Source organism: Pyrus communis, chromosome 7 (genome assembly GCF_041283825.1).
Source record: "Pyrus communis isolate YQ-2024b chromosome 7, ASM4128382v1, whole genome shotgun sequence".
Classification (NCBI taxonomy): domain Eukaryota; kingdom Viridiplantae; phylum Streptophyta; class Magnoliopsida; order Rosales; family Rosaceae; genus Pyrus; species Pyrus communis.
Window position 1 is genome coordinate 8,616,377 of NC_142571.1, and position 20,021 is coordinate 8,636,397.

At 40.9% G+C, this 20,021-nt stretch overlaps 1 protein-coding gene and 1 long non-coding RNA gene across 2 annotated transcripts in view; one reads left to right on the forward strand and one right to left on the reverse strand.

Moving 5' to 3' along the window:
• Positions 1 to 20,021, forward strand: part of LOC148695657 (uncharacterized) — a 61,651-nt gene that overhangs the window by 12,557 nt on the left and 29,073 nt on the right. The gene's annotated exons all lie outside the window — the stretch shown is intronic.
• On the reverse strand, positions 5,751 to 9,061 carry LOC148695660 (uncharacterized). The gene is made up of 2 exons (XM_088697963.1): positions 6,937 to 9,061; positions 5,751 to 6,852 (listed from the first exon to the last, which is right to left on the reverse strand). The coding sequence occupies exons 1-2, from the start codon at positions 8,998 to 9,000 to the stop codon at positions 5,992 to 5,994; spliced, it is 2,925 nt and encodes a 974-aa protein (XP_088554089.1). The 5' UTR covers positions 9,001 to 9,061; the 3' UTR covers positions 5,751 to 5,991.

A 20,021-nucleotide genomic window follows, 5' to 3' on the forward strand; every position in this document is an offset into this window, starting at 1 on the left:
TCATCAATCATGGCTAGGATATAAGTCGGAGTCACCTATAGTGACTTGTACGACTTGTACGACTTATCCACATCTCATCAATCATGGCTATCATATAAGTCGGAGTCACTTATAGTGACATGCACGACTTATCCATATCTCATCACATATCTCAACAATCATGCTAGTCAATAACTCAATAACATGCTAGCCAATAGCTCAATAAGTATACCTACACACGAGTCAGAACCACCTAAAGTGGTCTGTACAACAAGACTGGGTGTAAATAAATACTCTCAAGTGCTATGATCACGTGAAGACTGTGTGAATAATCGCGGGTCACCTACGAGTCGGAACCACCTAAAGTGGTCTGTACGACAGAATTGTGTACCTACCTTGGATCCAAGGTGAGCGTAAGGTGCGGGAGGTGAACATCACGCGAAGGACTGTACCCTGGCCACGGGCGGGAGCATTAACACCGAGGTGCAGGTTTATGAGCTATGATATATCTCAACACAATCATACTCGCTACCATCACTATCATCAACATGTACTCACCTGAAGCTTACCTGGGTGTCCGCGACATCATTTAGCACTTCAAAGCATTCACAATAGTTAGGTTCAAGTAATATCCGTATGAATATCCCATTATGCAATCTAAACCCAAACATTTCATGATATTCCCAAAATATATAATATGGCGTAACATGTATAATCAATAACACCCTACTCCCAAACTATTTACTTTTGAGAGTAATCATCAATGATAAGTGTAGACATCGAAATTTCGGTGAAATGAATTTTAACCAATAATTAAAATTTCAACGCTTACGTGTCACATAAATTTTACATGTAGCGTGTGACTCAACGAAAAATCGAAATAAATTGGAAAGGTCATCAAATAGGACACGTGTCAATATCTGGCAGAAATGATTTATTTCATCTGATTATTTAAATCCAAAAATCAAGTTTTGGAATTCTATAAATAGGAGGCCAAGGCATTCATTTCGGGAGGAAGAAAGAAAGGAAGAAAGAAAGGAAGAAGAGAAAGAAAGAAGGGAATTTACATCACACCAAAACCTCGAAGCCTCGAAACTCTAAAGCTCTCAAGCAAATCCCGAAGGATCAAGAAAACACTCTTCGTTCTTCGTCAAATCCTCCTTCAAAGGTCAAGCCCCAACGGCCCTTGAAGAACTTCCACCGACTCAAGATCAAGCCCCGACGGCCCCTTGAAGAAAGTGTTCATCATCCGTTCATCCTAAGATCAAGCCCCAACGGCCCTTTGGATCAACAACCTCAACAAATCCACACATCCAATCGTTCTTCAAGATTAAGCCCAAAAGCCCTTGAAGATCCGCTCATCCATCAACCTTCAAGATCAAGCCCAAAAGCCCTTGAAGAAATCCATACATCCAGTCTTCAAGATCAAGCCCAAAAGCCCTCGAAGATCCGTTCATCAACTGTTCATCCCTAGATCAAGCCCCGACGGCCCTTTGGATCAACAGCTCATCCACAAACCTTCACCCTACGAAGATAGAATCAGAGGATCAAATTACAAAGAGATTGTAACCCCAAAATCAATACAAACAAAAAATATATTTTGTACACGTATTCTTGTCTCTTGTTTCAGGAAAAATTCGTGTTTACAAATTTGGCACGCCCGGTGGGATATCTCTACCTCTCATCTCTATCCTCCAATCATCGAAAAACGCAAATGGCATCAAGAAATGATCAAGCTGTTCCTGCAATCAAAGCAAAGAACAAGAACATCATCGCCGCAAGTGGTGATATTTCAGGCATCATGACCCGAAGTAAGGCAAGAGCTCTTTTTGCTGCGGCTTCCGCCCCTGCATTGACTCTGTCAAAGGAACAAGAGCACCTAAGCTACGAGCATGTGATCACCCTAGCCTCGCTAAGGGCATCAAGGGGGGAAAGCCCGAAGAAATACTCAGAGTCCCTACTCTCCGACGCTGATTCGAGCGGCAGTACAACCATGCAAGTCATGACCACTGGAGCAACTTCAATCGAGGAGCAGCTAGCTCAGATGAATGAAGCAATCGCAAGGCTCACACGGACTGTGGAAGAGAAGGACTTGCAGATTGCCGCACTTGTCAACCAACTAGATGCGCTGCCCGATGTGAAAGTCGACCCAAATATTGGCCTATTAAAGAAAGAAGACGACGAAGAAGAGGAGCCACCAGTGGAGAAAGTTGAAGAGAAGCCGAAGCTAGACCAAACAACGGCATTCATGGGATCTCTATCTATCCAGCAGCTACAGGAGATGATCGCAAGCACTGTCAAGACACAGTACGAAGGAAGCTCGCATGACTCCGTACTGTACTCAAAGCCTTACTCCAAGAAGATTGATGCTTTGAAGATGCCAAGGGGTTATCAGCCCCCAAAATTCATGCAGTTCGATGGAAAAGGCAACCCGAAGCAACATGTCGCCCATTTCATTGAAACTTGCAACAATGCTGGGACAGAGGGAGACTACCTCGTCAAACAGTTCGTGCGTTCGCTGAAAAGTAACGCTTTTGACTGGTACACTGACCTCGAACCTGAGTCTATCAACAGTTGGGACCAGCTAGAAAGGGAATTCCTCAACCGTTTCTACAGCACTCGTCGTACTGTAAGCATGCTAGAGCTGACCAGTACGAAACAGTGGAGAGATGAACCTGTCGTCAACTACATAAATAGATGGCGCTCCTTAAGTCTGGATTGCAAAGATCGGCTTTCTGAAACCTCTGCCATTGAGATGTGCGTTCAAGGCATGCACTGGGGGTTACATTACATCCTCCAAGGCATAAAACCAAGAACATTCGAAGAGCTAGCAACTCGTTCCCACGACATGGAGCTGAGTATCGCTAATCACGGGAAAAAGGAGCCGATTACTAACTTCAATAAGGAAAAAGTATTCGCCCCAAATGTAGACAAGACCGGGAAGAAGCCTGCTAAGGAAGCTTTCACCGTCAACACTACCCCCATCAAGACCTCCTCAGCGCCCATCAAGACCTCATCAGCACCCATCAAGATCTCCTCCAAGAAGAAAGCGAAAGAGATAAAGACAAGTGAGCCTTCTCGCACCCAAGACAGATACAAGAGCACCTTGAGAGAGTTGGAACAGAAAACGTACCCTTTTCCTGACTCTGACATGGCTGCCATGTTAGATGACTTGCTGGAAAAAAAGGTGATTGAGCTACCCGAATGCAAGCGTCCTGAAGAAATGAATCGCACAAACGATCCTAGGTACTGCAAGTACCATCGTATTGTGAGTCATCCTGTTGGCAAGTGCTTCGTTCTCAAAGAACTCATCATGAAGCTAGCACAACAAGGGCAAATTGAGCTCGACCTTGAGGACACGGCCGCAACGCATACCACTACAATTGCGTTTGGATCGTTTAATCCTGTGCCTCTCCAAACGACACCTGACCGTTCCCATGAATGCTCAAGTTGCACGGCACCTCCTACACAACCATCACTGGAGAGAAGCGACCAAGATGCACATGCTGATGATGAAGAAGGATGGATATTGGTAACCTACAAAAAGACAAGGAAACCAAGACCACGAGTCATACAGCCAAAGGTGGAACAAAGAAGAAATCACCACGGCCGCAACAATGCGAAGCCTAAAAGAAACATAAAGCATGATAAGACAACATATGCTGGGGAACCTACGGAGCAGGGGTTACGCATTCCCGTTTCCTTACATGAATACTTCCCGAATGACTTTTTCCAACAGAGCACTACTGTGGCCTGTCACATGGTTGAAGTAGAAATAGAAAAGCCCTCAAAAGGCAAAGCTATCGCCACTGAGGTAGAAAAGGCCCTTACACCTGGAGAAGGTCTGCCAACACACTTTAGCATCGAGGAAGCGCTACCATTACCAAAAAAGATGCGAAGAGCATTAGCAGCAGTCTTGGCAAGTCCCGACGACCACGAAGTGCAAGAAAGTAATGACGAAGGCTCGAAGCTTCCGCCACATGAATGTGCCACATGTTGTGCCACCCATGACGTAATTAACTTCACTGACGAAGACCTACTGTTGGGATCAAAGCCTCACAACCGTCCTCTCTTCGTCTCCGGGTACATAAGGGAATACAAAGTCAACCGCATGCTTGTGGATGGTGGGTCGGCCATAAACATCATGCCAAAATCAACAATGACCATAATCGGCATCAAGGTGAATGAACTATCCCTGAGCCGTCTGCTGATCCAGGGTTTTAACCAAGGAGGACAAAGGGCGATGGGCATGATCCGAGTAGAGATGACCATGGGTGAGCTCAAATCAAGCACGATATTCCACGTGATCGATGCAAGAACTTCCTACAGCTTGCTCTTAGGAAGACCTTGGATCCACGCAAATGGGGTAGTGCCGTCCACCCTTCACCAATGCCTAAAATTTTACCAAGAAGGGGTGAAGGTGATCCAATGTGATACCAAGCCATTCACCGAAGCCGAATCGCACTTTGCAGACGCCAAGTTCTACATGGATGAAGACATGGTACCCGAAGCCCTTCCGGAAGACATCAGATCCACGGGCAAAGCAGCACCTAAAAAGCAGGAGTGGCAAGTCATGCCTAAAAGGAAAAAAGAGCAGGATGTGCCATCTTCAAGCAAAGACGATGACGAGTTTGCTAAACCTGCAACAACCAAAGGGAGTAGGATGCCGTCAGAAGGACCGAACGCACCCATATTTCGATATATCCCGATGTCAAGAAGAAAGAATGGTCAATCTCCATTCGAAACTGGAACAAGAGAAGCCGACACACAGTGGCATGCGGATAATCTGAAGTTGCTCAAGACAAATGCAGTTTTGCCTTTGACACAGCTAGGGGGTGCTAAGGTCGCAAGACTACCACAAGGCTTCATAAAAGCTCTACCAAAGAAGGTGGAATCAAGCTTTCTTCCAACCAAGAGGACCGATGAAGGTTTTGACCCTAACGCCTACAAACTCATGTCAAGGGCCGGGTACGACTTCGCTTCTTCTGCAGTGGCTGGAAAGAAGGTTTCAAACACTGTCAATGACGAAGAACGTAACCTCACCAAAACTCAAAAGAAGTTGAAGGAGCATGGTTACGGAGTTGACAACAACAAAGCCGGACTTGGTTTCACACCAAATGCACCTGTGATGATTTCAAACAAAGCGAAAAACACTAACGCTCAACACATCAGCGTGAGCATTCAACAAGACGCTGTGCAACCTCCTGAAAAAGGTAATCGGCCGAACAAAGAGAGACTGGCATGAAAGAATAAGTGAAGCACTTTGGGCATATAGGACTACACATAGGACTCCTACCCAAGCTACACCTTATTCTCTCGTATATGGCGTAGAAGCTGTTCTACCGCTCGAAAGTCAAATTCCCTCACTAAGGATGGCTATACAAGAAGGCTTGACTGATGAAGAAAATGCAAATTTGCGCCTTCAGGAGTTGGAAGCACTGGATGAGAGAAGGCTCGAAGCTCAACAACACTTGGAATGCTACCAAGCACGGTTATCCAAGGCATTCAACAAGAAAGTCCGCCCAAGGTCTTTCCAAGCTGGAGATCTCGTGCTGGCATTGCGTAGGCCTATCATTACAACTCATAAGACAAAAAGCAAGTTCACATCAAAATGGGATGGACCCTACGTAATACAAGAGATCTACACCAATGGCGCCTACTTAATCATGGCAGAAGACGGGTTGGAGATCGGCCCCATCAACGGCAGATTTTTGAAGCGCTACTACCCCTAAAGCAAACGCACCACGCTCCTGGCCCGCAAGAGCATAAACTGTGTACGGCAAAATCATCATAAAAACCATCACTCATTTGAACTACGTCATGACTTGATCCCTCCTCAACCAAGGGTACGTAGGCAACTTGAAACTTCAAAACTTCAAGTACAGTCACATCTCAAAAAAAAAAAAAAAAAAAAAAAAACGCTTTGAAGAATAAAGAGCAAATTCAAGAATGCAAATATTTTATTTCTTTGAAGGAAAAAGTCTGATTACAAAAGAAAAAGGGCAGAAGACACTACTCGAAAACTATGTCCCTAAAACTAAGGAGGCGGTCTTCAAGCAAGCCTTCTAAAGCCTTCAAAGTCTCTACCTCAGTGAGAGACAGGATGGGCAATTCCATAGCCATGTCTTTCTCTTGTTCTAGGCGTGAAATCTCCTTTTGGCATTGAGAAAGTGTAGCTCCCTGCTCCCCGAGAACACTTTCAAGTTTTGATGCCTCGATGCCAAGCTGTTCTTGTTCTCGCATCAGCGTATCTAGACGTACCCGGACGGAAGCTAAAGAAGTCTCTGTAGATTGATAATCTCCCGAAGCAGCTTGCTGAGAAGACCGGGCTTGGGTTAGTGACAAGTCTATTGCAGCAAGTTGGTGAGCTCTAACATCTGGACTCAACTTCTTCGAGGAAATAACACGCAAGGAAGAATACTCAGTTGAGGCGGCCATAATTTCGGCAATCTTGATCTTCAAGGATGAAGAATCAATGTTAAGATTGTCAATTGCAGAAATAAGTTTCGACAAGTCCTCTTTAAGCAACGCAAGGTCCTCCGACGGGCATTTCAAAATCCTCCCCTCAATATGGCTCTTGATATCCATTGCCGCACGAAGATTGATGCGATGAATAAGCTGCTCAGTACCACTAAGGTTTGGCCCTCTCAGAGAGATCTCAGAGCTAGCTGGCAAAGGTGTAGAATGCATGACGGGATCTTGCATGCCTCCACCTACACACGGCAAACTTGGGAAACTTGACGAACTTGGGATAAGCTCTGTACCAGGTGGATCCCCAATCTCCTCGCCTGTGGGTAGGTCGCCTCCAAATAGCATCTCCGTATAAGAATAAATACCTGTGGTCGCCAAGTCAAAAGAACAAGAAGGCCCAACCTAAAGAAAACAAAGAAAGCTGTTAGAAACAAAAGCTAGAACAATGAAAGCAGAAGAAGTCATAAGAGAGAAGAAGATGCATACGTCTTTCTCAAACGACACACTACCATCGAGTTGAGGGAGCCTAAACACTTCTTTCTTCTTATGACGAAAATTGACATCGCTATCAGCCTGAGCGCCTTCAAGACGTCGCTTGTTTAAAACTTGTTGACCCTGCCGTAAAACAAGTCCATCTTCGTGCGAATCAACTTCATCACCAGCCTCTTCAGATACATCTAGATGTTGAGAAGACAAGCGTGGGCATTGAGGGACTAAAACCACTGGTCTATCTTGCAAAGTAGCAGCACTCGCGCAATCAAAAGATATCAGTTGTGTAGGAACCACAGAACACCCCTCCCTCAATACATTAAGGTGTGAATGAGAAGAATTGGTACCACTTGCCATCCCCGAATTCTCATAATATACCTTTGACCACCAACTTATGTAAGCACGGGTTACTGGACTACTCTTGAACTCGTCTTTTGCCGGCAGGGTGATAGAAGCATTTGTACATGCACGGGTACAAGATTCCCAATGCATATACACGGCTTGCAAGGAGTCTAATTGGTTTTTTTCCTTCAGCTTGCCTGGCACATGTTGGACAAAACCAAATTGCCTGCTGAAACGGTGGGGACTATACGGCTGAACAATGCATCGATCTTCTTGCCGCAAAGAAACATACCCTGAGCGAAGACTTATAAGGTAAGATAAGTCTGAGAAGCGAAGATGCGAATCGTCCATGATGTCTCGCCGCACCGAGCCAACTCTCGCCAGATAGTCCATCTTCAAGCCTTCGCAGCTTCTAAACAGTGCTTGCGCCTGGGAATCATCGAGGCTCTTCGAAGAAAGCACGCCAGAATACTTCGTCATTAAAGGCCCTGACTTGTTTAGAGTTGAAGAAAAAAAATGAGTACCGAAGTACTCACCCAACCAACCATACACATAATGGTAGGGAAGAACCGCGGCACGATCTTCAGTGTTTGCTGAGTTCGAAACAACACTCAAGCCATTATAAATATTGGCCAAAACCGGGATAGCAAGACTGAAAGATTCACCTGCAGCCATCTTGCTAGCAACTTTGAAAACCCCAGGACGAATAAAGTTGACGTCGCCGACTGGAAAAACAAACTTACAAAGCCAACAAGCTAAGAAAGCAGCTAGGTAAGATTCTTCCACATGCTCTGATGTTATGCCAAGGTCCTCAAACGCTCTCAACTCGGCAGGGGAACGGCGCTTAGCTGAACCAATGGCACCAGATGGATATAAGTCTCCCTTTGGCTTAGTGGTTTTGTTGCAATTTCTTCTCTTCGAGGACTTCTTGTACCTTGTATCCTCCCAATACCAGAAGCGGATCCATGAAGAAATCTTCACGCCTGATTTACTTCGAGCATCTTGGGAAAGCTTGTGATATGCCCAAAATAAACAGCGACAACTCGCAGGCAATCCTCGGTTATTGCAGAGAGAAAGTTCCTCCGCACTAGGAACGACCTCGTCATAAAACTTACCTTGGATTGGCAATCCCCCTATCTTGTGGAGATCCCAAAGTGAAATTGACATCTCTCCTTGAGCTGTATGAAGCGTGTTAGTCGCTGAACACCAATGCTCGAAGAACGCATGAAGGACAGAATGATGGAGACCATAACTAAACAAAGACGCGTACACGGCATGGTAAAGGCCCATGCTAGTAAGCACATGTTTAGATCGGCCCAAGACATCTTCAAGCCACTCCCAATAAGACTCATCAAAAACAGCTTCTCCGGTAGTCGACAAGGCATCATTCCAAGCCATAGCTCCGCTGCGGATGTGATCTCCGAGAAGCTTAAACGAAGCCGGATGACTGTCACGAGCATGGTGTGAAGGGTTCAAGATAAGAATCCCCGGTGTGCACGCCTCCCTCTCCGTATTTGATCGAACAAAGTTTGCCACCTTCCAAGATACTTCAGAAGACCACGACTTAATATGCATGGAGTTGTCTTTTGTAGGAAGAGCAAGCGCCTTAAGGCCAGTCAGTGGGGCGTAAATCTTCAGCGTTGTTCCCCTATCTTGCGAATCATTTTCCTTCGCAAGAATGGTAATGGTGTTGCTCTTAAAACATTTGAAAAATACCATGACCGCAAAAAAAAAAAAAAAAAAAAAAAAAAAAAAAAAAACAGCCACAAAACTTGAACAGCAGGACGACAGACAGTGCAATGGTGTGCAGCGATGACGGTGCAGCAAGCAGCAACAAGAGGCACAACAACGTCACCGCCGAGGAAAATTATGATCAAAAGGCACTACACAGCATAAACTCGCTGCAGTCTTTTGCATAACCCCACACGGTAAAAGTGACACACTGCAACAAACTTCAAGCAGCGGCAAAAGGCGTTACACAGCAAAATTCCCTTTGCAATCTTTGCACAACACAACTCTTTCTACACCACCAACTTATGCGTTCCTGGGTTCTTCGTCGGTTTGACAGCCTCAGCCTTGCAGATCACTATATAAAAAAAAGAAAAATGATGATGTTGGGAAGCATCTTTCAAAAAAAAAAAAAAAAAAAAAAAAAAAAAGAAAAAAAAAAAGAGGTAGCAATAATGATGTTGGGAAGCACCTTAATAAAAAAGAGGTAGCAATAATGATGTTGGGAAACATCTTTCAAAAACAGCACCAGCTGCCAAACCGCCTTCCGCATGTGCCATCAATGGAATTTTTGTAACAATTTGAGGCCCGGGGAGACTGAGTCAAGCAAAGCAGACTTTCGATGCGTTTCTGGATTCTTCGTCAGTTTGGCAGCCTCAACCTTGCAGCCTCAACCTTCAGCCTCAACCTTCTTATAAAGAAAAAAAAACTGACGATGTATAATAAAAAATAATAAAATAAAGTAAAAGGAAATGATTATGTTGGGAAGTAATGATGAAAGTAAAGAATAAAAAAATAAAAAAAAATATATATATCATCTTTCGTGGATCAGCCACCGAAAGCAAAAAAAAAAATAAAATAAAATAATAAAAAATAATAAAATAAAGTAAAAGGAAATGATTATGTTGGGAAGTAATGATGAAAGTAAAAAATAAAATATAAAAAAATAAAAAATAAAAAAATAAAAAAATAAAAAAATAAAATAAAATAAAAAATATATCATCTTTCGTGGATCAGCCACCGAAAGCAAAAAAAAAAAATATAAAAAAAAAAAATAATAAATAAATAAATAAATAAAATATATATATATATATATATATATATATCATCTTTCGTGGATGAACCAAAAAAAAAAAAAAAAAAAAAAAAAAATATCTTGGTGATGTATATGTTTTATCTGTATTTAGCACAATACACTGAATAAAATAAAGCATGTCCATTGATCTCCGAGAAATTACAAGTGTGTACAAAAAAAAAAAAAAAAAAAAAAAAAAAAGATGGAGTTTTCACAAAGGTTGTTCACGTGAAGCCCCATTACTTGGGAAAAACTACAGAAGTGGGAGGCATCAAAGAAGAGGCCTCAATACTTGGTGGAACGCTAGATGAGCCAGGAAAAATATGCCTCTGGAAGAAAGCCGCAAGCCTTTGACGGTCACTTTGACGGTTACTTTGCATTCGACCATTGGATTCTTGCAGCTCATCAAGCTTCCTCTTCATGCCCGACGAATAGTTATTTGCAAGCACATGCAAACTTCTATTCTCGTACTTAAGCAGTTTGATCTCTTGCTTAAGACTTTCCACCTCCGCCATCAAGGATTCAACTTGGCGGGAGCGAGCAAGTAGGCGTTGGCCCATGTTGGACACAGAGCCTGCACACTGAACACTGAGAGCGAGGGACTCTTGAACGGCCAACTCATCGGACCGTCCTGAAAGCAGCCGACTATCTTCAGGAGTGAGGAGGTTCCTAGCTACTATCGTAGCTGTTGTTGCGTCCTTCATCACAGAGTCTTCACCTGTAAGATGACCGTTAGAAGATAAAAAAGAAGGGCGCCATACATTACCTTGACGAGGCACAACCGGATCGCTGCTGAGACTCAAATCTAAGCAAAGGTTCGATGAGTTAGTCATTTTTCAAAGGTGTTCAAAGAGAAGGGATATAAAAAAAAATTTCAAAGGGTCGGAGACAATTTTTCAAGAATGGGCAATCTTCAGAGTGTGAATGTTGGGGTGATCAATACCGCTATAAAAAGCCAAGGCGACACGACCACCAATTCAAAAATCCGGATTTTCCTGCGTGAAGTTCGGCGACGCGTTCGCAGCTTTTCAGAAAACGCGTTCAACTTTGTCAAAAGATATCTGACAAAGTCGAAAACACGTGGAGGCCATCATCGCGACTACACGTCTTTAGCCGACAAGCGCAAAGTTCGGCGACGCTTTCTCTGCTTTTCAGAAAACGCGTGCAACTTTGTCAAAAGTGGCGCTCGTTCAGAAATCGAAGAGGCGTCGTTCAGATATCGAAGAGACGTTTGTCGACAAGGGTAAAAGAACGGTACCACCACTTGCTATTAAGAAATCCCTATATACGTCGACCTTCGTCTCTTATGACAAGGCAGACCTAAAGAAAATGCCCAACTCTTCCTCATCTCTGAGGGCGCACTCCCAGCAAAGCCTCTCGAAATACACAATTCTTCTTCTTCCTTTGAGAAAACCTATTCAACCTTTGAAGATACCAGATGCCTCGAGTACAGATGACCCAGGAGGAAACGATAGATTGAAGCATGTGCTGATTCATTCACCGCTTCTTCAAAAGCAAAGGTATCTCATATCATCAAGGGCGAAAGCAAAGGTATCTCATATCATGCTTTTTCCCTATCTTTTCCTTTGCCCTTGTTCTCACCTGCCAAGACAAGGACAAAGAAAGCAATATGTCGGAACCTCCACTCAAACCAGTTGCCACCAAGGAGTGAAGCACCATTTAAATGCAAAGGTTGCATTCAACTCCTGCATCGGAGGACAAATACTACAAGAAAAGATGCTAAACCTGCATAAGGAAATACCACTTCTGCAAAGGGGAGCAAGTAAGGCAAGTGAAAATGATACATCGAAGCATGTGGAGACAAGCATAACAAATATATGTGCTGATTCATTTGCTGCTTCTTCGAAAGCAAAGGTATCTCATATCATGCTTTTTCCCTGTCTTTTCCTTTGTCTTTGTTATTACTCGCATGGCAAAGTGAAAGAGAGCAGTCAGCGGCACTTGGAGTCAGTCTTCCGATCTGGAACCGACTACCTGGAATCTATTCCTGATTGCTTACCTAGTATTGCTCTCGAGTAGTCATCTTCAACGGTTGATACACTGCCAGAGAAGGGACAAGGAAACTTCAATCTTTCCAACCCTCTTCAATACGAATTGGAAAGATTGAACAAAGAAACAGGTCAGCACCTCCACCTTGTACTTGCCTGCCATATCCTGAAACCGCTCGTAGACCTTCGGGGGGAGACCAAAAGAATCCTGCTGCCCAGTTCAAGAGTAGCACAAAGGAAAATCAACGATTGGAGGAAACCAGAAAATCTTCCAGTCGAACTCAAGATCAAGCCTCGATGGCCCTTGAAGAAATTTCCAGCCCAATTCAAGATCAAGCCCCGACGGCCCTTGGATCGACATCTACATTAAGGAACTTCAAAACGCATCTCATACACGTGACAAGCACATGTCAACGACGCGCCTTGAAGTGGGGGCATTTGTAGACATCGAAATTTCGGTGAAATGAATTTTAACCAATAATTAAAATTTCAACGCTTACGTGTCACATAAATTTTACATGTAGCGTGTGACTCAACGGAAAATCGAAATAAATTGGAAAGGTCATCAAATAGGACACGTGTCAATATCTGGCAGAAATGATTTATTTCATCTGATTATTTAAATCCAAAAATCAAGTTTTGGAATTCTATAAATAGGAGGCCAAGGCATTCATTTCGGGAGGAAGAAAGAAAGGAAGAAGAGAAAGAAAGAAGGGAATTTACATCACACCAAAACCTCGAAGCCTCGAAACTCTAAAGCTCTCAAGCAAATCCCGAAGGATCAAGAAAACACTCTTCGTTCTTCGTCAAATCCTCCTTCAAAGGTCAAGCCCCAACGGCCCTTGAAGAACTTCCACCGACTCAAGATCAAGCCCCGACGGCCCCTTGAAGAAAGTGTTCATCATCCGTTCATCCTAAGATCAAGCCCCAACGGCCCTTTGGATCAACAACCTCAACAAATCCACACATCCAATCGTTCTTCAAGATTAAGCCCAAAAGCCCTTGAAGATCCGCTCATCCATCAACCTTCAAGATCAAGCCCAAAAGCCCTTGAAGAAATCCATACATCCAGTCTTCAAGATCAAGCCCAAAAGCCCTCGAAGATCCGTTCATCAACTGTTCATCCCTAGATCAAGCCCCGACGGCCCTTTGGATCAACAGCTCATCCACAAACCTTCACCCTACGAAGATAGAATCAGAGGATCAAATTACAAAGAGATTGTAACCCCAAAATCAATACAAACAAAAAATATATTTTGTACACGTATTCTTGTCTCTTGTTTCAGGAAAAATTCGTGTTTACAATAAGCCCAATTAGAAACTAGTTAAATTAACTATCATTATTTACCTTTCCTTACTTCAATTTCTTGATTCTTCATGCATTGATTTATGATTAACTTTTAATCACCCAATCATAAAGCTAAATCTCACACTTCCCACCAATGTCCCTCAGATTTCTCAATTCACTAAACAAGGCTATTGTCTCGATTATTTAATCTCATTTATTATATGGCTGCATTTAACGTCTTGTTAGACTGCCTACGTACCCTAAACAGAGATCAAGCCATTCGTAGTTTGCAATGATTAATTGTAGGTAACAAGCATAGATCACTTTAGAAGTGTTTGTGGAACTATCAATTATATGCCTATGAAAGAAAAAGACCTACTCACCTGGACCCCACGCTATGATTATCTTGCACGCACATCGAGACATCACGATCCATCGTCGCCTATGACCAATTATCAAATCACATCTCAAAGTTCTTACCGATAGAATACATAATTTACATAAAACATATCCTCAAAGACCTTCAAGAATAATTTGAGACCCATTCCAAAAGTCAACCATCGATCAAAGATCGACGGTAGGGTCTACAACCCTGTATAACTTGATTCGGAAGATCCGCATATTAGATTTCCAATTTGTAACTTCCAAAGATCCACATTATGCTTCTAGATTAACAAACTAAATTTTTTTTACGATCCAACGGTTGGATCCTCGCCAATTCCCAAAACTGATTAGCGGTTAACGTTTTATTTTATGAACTTACAAATCCAATTCGGAAAGATCTATATGTCGGATTCCCAATCTGTAAGTTTCTACATTCTTCAAATATTATGTACTACAATGTAACAAATTTTGGTGACGATCCAACGGTTGGATCGTCGATTCACATAAATACCTATTAACGTATCGTAAAGAATTTAGATTCCAATGATCAACCTACATCATTCAAATATCAAGAATAAATTCAAGACATTTAACATAGCCTAAAAATAGAATTGGCGGGCCACTGGCTATGCGCCGCCATAGGTGGCCGTTGGCCGCCTCGACTCGCCGGAAAATCCAACTATTTCCAAAAATTACCAAAATTTACAAGAATGAAGATCTCAAAGAGAGGAACAACTTTTATACCTGCCACAAAGTTCAAAAGTGGATAGAAGATAGTCAATTTTTCCTACGAAGCTGGCGGGTGCCTAAAACTTCCCGGTGTCAATTCGTCGTCTACGGTGGTCCAATGGGGTCAAGGTTGGTTGGGTTTTGCTCCTGGGAGGATGGGCTACAAAGCCCAAGTGGTGGCATCGGCCATCTCTTTGCCGATTTTCCGGAAAATAAAAAAGGGTGGCCGGAGCACCGTGAGAACCGTCAACTTTCGTGGCCTCCACCTGCCACATACCGTTGTTAATCAAGGTGGTTCTTGGGTGATTTTTGTAGAGGGGAATGAGCGCTTCAAGATGGTGTGGCGTCGAAAAACTCCACTGGAGTTGGACGGAATCGGCCTTGGAAAATGGGTGGTCGCAAGTGGAAAATCCCACGTGAAAGTTGGGAGCTTTCATTTTTTTTTTTTTTTTTCTTTCTTTCTTTTCTGATTTCTCATTGGTCCTCCATCCCTTTTAATTTGATTGGTCCCTTTTTCTCTTTACTTAAGACTGATTAGTTAGTCTTCCCACAAGGTGGGAGTTCAAATAATTTAACTACCTTTAAATAACCAATTTCAAACGTCCGTAATTATACCGTTATAATTCGGACTCGCAAACGGCTTTCGCCTATGCGTTTGCAGTGGCAAGTACTGTGAGGATATGCTAAAAGAATAAGTCATACGTCACTCTAACTGATGATCAACGGAAGTCAAAGTCCTTGCCTCTAGGGCATTTTCGTAATTCACGCTTCTAAAATTAATAAAAACGTAAAATTTGGAATGGGTTGTCACAAAAGTCGTCCTTTTGCAAATTGATGCTTAAAACTAGAATGAATGAGAATTTTGTAACGTAATATTTTAGTATAATTCTTTTTACCAAAATAGTGAAATTAGAAAACTTTCCGACCCAATTTACCGATCATCTACATGTCAATATGAATTTGAGAGTCTAGATTTCTTTTACTGATATTTCAACACATATTTATGTAGTCTTTTAGTATCAACCCCCATACATTTTTACATGTCCTGTCCTAGTACTTGACCCGGTTTCAGATAGTATTTTATTCTTTTAATAATAACAAAAATGTGAAATTAAAATTGAAGATCTCTCCCAAAATTGAAAAGACAAGCGTTAATAGACCAAACGCTAATTCTTTTGATAAAGAGATTCTTAACGTGTAGCTCAAACATTTACTTGAGGAAAAATGTTTAAAAACTCTACTTGTATAGCTAATAAGCCCCCCCCCCCCCCCCCCCCCCCGGTTTATGTTAAAAATATGAGTGATGCGATCTTCTAAACATTACTCTCAGCAGAACTATAAATGAAATAAAAAAGTGCATAATGACATGTGGGTCATGTGATGATTATCAACATTTAGAGATGGATGATTTAATTTATCTAATATGTTTTACGAGTTGGTTATTAAGGATTAGAGACTTAGTTAACCTCCCTATATTTGATTAATTAAGTAGCATTGCATTTACTTTGGACAAACAAAATAAATAAAAAGAAACAAATCCCATGAAGTACAAGGACAAAACGAAATCACAGATGGATCATAGTGGAATTCACAATTGGACGATTACACGTGCGGTAGCTAACATGCACGTGGGGAAGCTTAATAATAGCCGACCAAGACCCTCATGTGCTAATCATAGTGCCTTAACATTTCATGACCAACTTGGTTTTACGAAAGACCTATCAAAGTATCTCTCTAATGTAAAGACTCAATTTTAGACAATATTTTTATATATTTGGATCTTAAAAGGTGATGTATCTGGATCTTAAAAACTCAAATTCTAGAACTCAGTGTGAGTTTCAAAATTTGAGTCCTTGCACTGCAGAAGAAGATATTGGACTCAAAATTCATATTTAAATTTTAACAATTTAGTTGTGTATTGAAGATGATTGGACTCAAATCTCATTATTCTTGGTTGAGTAATAATTTTCTTAGTTGGCATGGGCTCCACTTTCAACTCAAATCTCATACTGAAACTTAAATTAGGTCTCCTTTTCGCAAGAGACATAAATATGAGTTTTAAGTCTCTGATGCATTGGAGAACCTTTAGACTCGTATTTAGACTCAAATATAAGATTTGAGTCCAAATTTTTTTCGTGCATCAGAGATGCTTAGTTTGCTCGACAAATTGAATTGAACGATCAAGATTGAATTGAGAAATGAACAAGAAATGAACGATCAAGATTGAACTGAGAAAATACTATTTTTATTTACTTACCAATCTAATGGACCTAAAATCGGATTACCTAGTAATTTGAATTATTAAAGACTTACCTATATCGGACTACCCAGCAATTCAAACTAATGAAGATTTGCCCATAAAATGAGACATATTAATCTTGTCGTCCTTGGAGTACACGTAAAAATTTCTAGGGTAGTGCTGTCATGCACCCATTTTTACTTCTCACATACCATTCTCAATTTTCGGACGTCGCATTGAATGAGTTGAAGAAGAACAATGGCAAAAAATTAACAAGAGTGTGTAAGAAGTAAAAAATGGGTGTGTGAAAAATATTTTCCAATTTCTAATGATTTAGCTCTTTGATTTCAACCATGAGATAAGCCGTGGTGTTCATCAAGGTAATGGAGTGGCGCGTGAGGATCGTTTAAAAGATTGAAAAGGAAGAAATGAGAGAGTATCAAATGATTAAGAAAAGTGTGTGTCTGGTTAAGACAACGATCTTTTATATTGACAAATCTTTCCAAGCAACCACCCATAAATTTGAAGGGAAGTGACTATAAATTCTTGACCATCATGTCACCAAGCAATCGAAATTCGTTATTTTAAATGGAATTGCACAGATAATTCATGTGATTGTCGAGAGATGTCTCAAAATAATCCGAAAGATTTAAGAATACTCATGTGGTGGAATTAATTGTCTCAGTTCACAATGAGACAATTGTGATATTGAAGGTTGGTAACGGACAAAAGGGAAAAGAAGGAGAGGCCGATGGGCACGTCGACGACTTAATGCACAATAAAGAGAAAGATCGGTTGTGTTCAATTCCAATCAATTTTTGTCAAAATTGAGATTTTCTTAAAGTTCCTTGGCTTTATGTGTAACTTTTTGATAGAACTTGAGTGAAGATTGCTGTGGATGCAAATTTTCGCTGTCTCTTCCATTTACAAAAATGCACTTGTAAAATAATAACGTCTAAGATTATGGTCAAAAGTCTTACACGCCCACAATGAATGAGGAGGGTTTTTGGTTGAAGAATCTTCAATGCTAAAGTTAGAATTCTAAAGACATAAGCTATGTAAACAGTGAATGTCACCCAACCCTCCAGACCTAAGTTTCAAAACTTAAAATGTATTAATTGTTTAAGAGAAACTTTGAGTTATGTTATCTTAATTTAGTTTTATGAATGTTTTAACCTAAACAAAATTTAAATTCCAACAAAATTTCCAAAACGGAACAAACTACACCAACCAACCACTAACCGACCAAACTTCAATACACAATACCAAATATGCATATTATTTTGACCGTTGAATTTAAATTTCAACGCTAGATCGTTTTTACCATTGAATTTGACAAAAATAAATATAGATTGTTCAATCAATTTCAAAGGATTGCCCAAAAAAGGGAGTTTGATATGAACTATTGATAACCAATGGTCCAGAAATCGAAGGGCCACAGTTAGTGTTGGATAGCTGAGTTCCCTGCCATGTGGGGGCTAGTTGTTGGCCACTCACTCTTAGATCAGCCAAATTTGAACCTAAATTTACATTTAGATTTGGATCCAAACCCAATTTTTTTAGGTGGCAAATTCTTGCATTTAAACTCAAATATTTGAGTTTGGGTCTAAGGGTTGAAGTTGGTCTAATAGATCAAAAGCTAATTCTTTGTAAAATTGATCTGTGGGACCATAATTTTCACCTTTCTAGAACATAACTTGTCCACATCTCAGAACTAATACAATGACGTCAAAGAAGAGTGGAAAATGAGAAGGAAACTCTGGAGAGTAGAGAGAAGGAAAAGGAGAAGGGAAATGTAGAAAACGAAGGGGTGGAAATGAGAGAAAATTCCAGAGGATAGAGAAAAGAAGAAGGGAAAAGAAAAGGGGAAATTTCAGAGAATAGAAATAAAGGAGAAGGGAAAAGAAAAGGGGAAATTTCGGAGAATAGAGAAAAAGAAGGGAAAAGAGGAAAAGAAGAAAAGAAAAGGAGAAGGGAAAAGGAAAAGAGGGAAAAAGAAAAGGAAATGAAAGTCACCTCCATCATTATGTCTACTAACTGTTGCCCATTTTCTTACAAATGGGAGTGAGAGACCGAAAAACAAGAAAAGAAAAACACATGGCCAAACATCTAGTAAATATACAAATACGCCAAAGAGCAAATTGCTCCCAATTCCCCTTGTTTCTTATAATGTAAATTATATTTCGTGTATTGAGAAACCAGTATTGCTACTTCAAGGATGTTGGCACAACTTGCCGAACTTCGTTAATATTGTGTCTTATATACATTTCTCGTCATTTTATATATTTCGTATATATGTGCAACATATGTTCCAACAAGATCCTTACGTGTAGCTCAAACATTAACAGAAGAAAAATATTTACAAAATCTACTTGTGCGCAACATGGTATGGTTAATGATAACAAGTCTATCAAGTATTTGACAAAATGTCTCAGTGAACAAATTGAATTTTTTTTTTTTTTTTTTTTTTTTTTTGCATGTTTCGCTCACAGTTTCTATCTAAAAACTTGGACCTAACACTGGGAGCCTAAGATTTGAATTATGGACCAACCACTGCCACAAGTGTTCTCTTTTGGTCCAACCTATAACTATAAAAAAAGCATATAACTACAAAACAATTCGATCAACCACCTCAAGTTCAACCATACATGTACCCAGATTCAGGTTATTCCAAACTTACCTTGTAAAAGTAACTAAACATTATTGCCACATTATTATGCGATTCTATCAAGTTTTAATTTTTGTCTCATAACCACGTCATCTTTTGGACAATTGATAACACTAGTTGGTGGATTGACGATTAGTGGAAATGGCTTCAACATTTCAAGGACGAGAAATGAGTATGGAGCATCGATCCAAACGTTTTGTATTCTATCACAAAAAATCCAGGTACAATTAAAAATGTGTTGTAAAATTGACGGTGAGTGCAGTGGAATAAATGAAACAAGACACAAAATTTACGAGGTTCCTCTACAGTCAGTGTGACTGGAGTACGTCCTCGGGGTAGCAATGATGCTTTCATTATAATTTAGAATAATAGGAGTACAAAGATAACTCTCTCTCTTATCTCATTTTTTTTCTTCCTCTCTTTTCTTTCTTCCTCTTCTTCACTTTTCTCTCTTCCTCTTTCTTCTTTCACAAATCTCTCCCGTGAACCTCTTCTTCATTCATTTTATAAGCAACGAACATTATTCACTTTACAAATTTTGCACAAATGAATAGTGAAAATACTGTGCATGAATAGTAACAAATTATTCATGTGGGCCATCCACATTATTCACAACACTC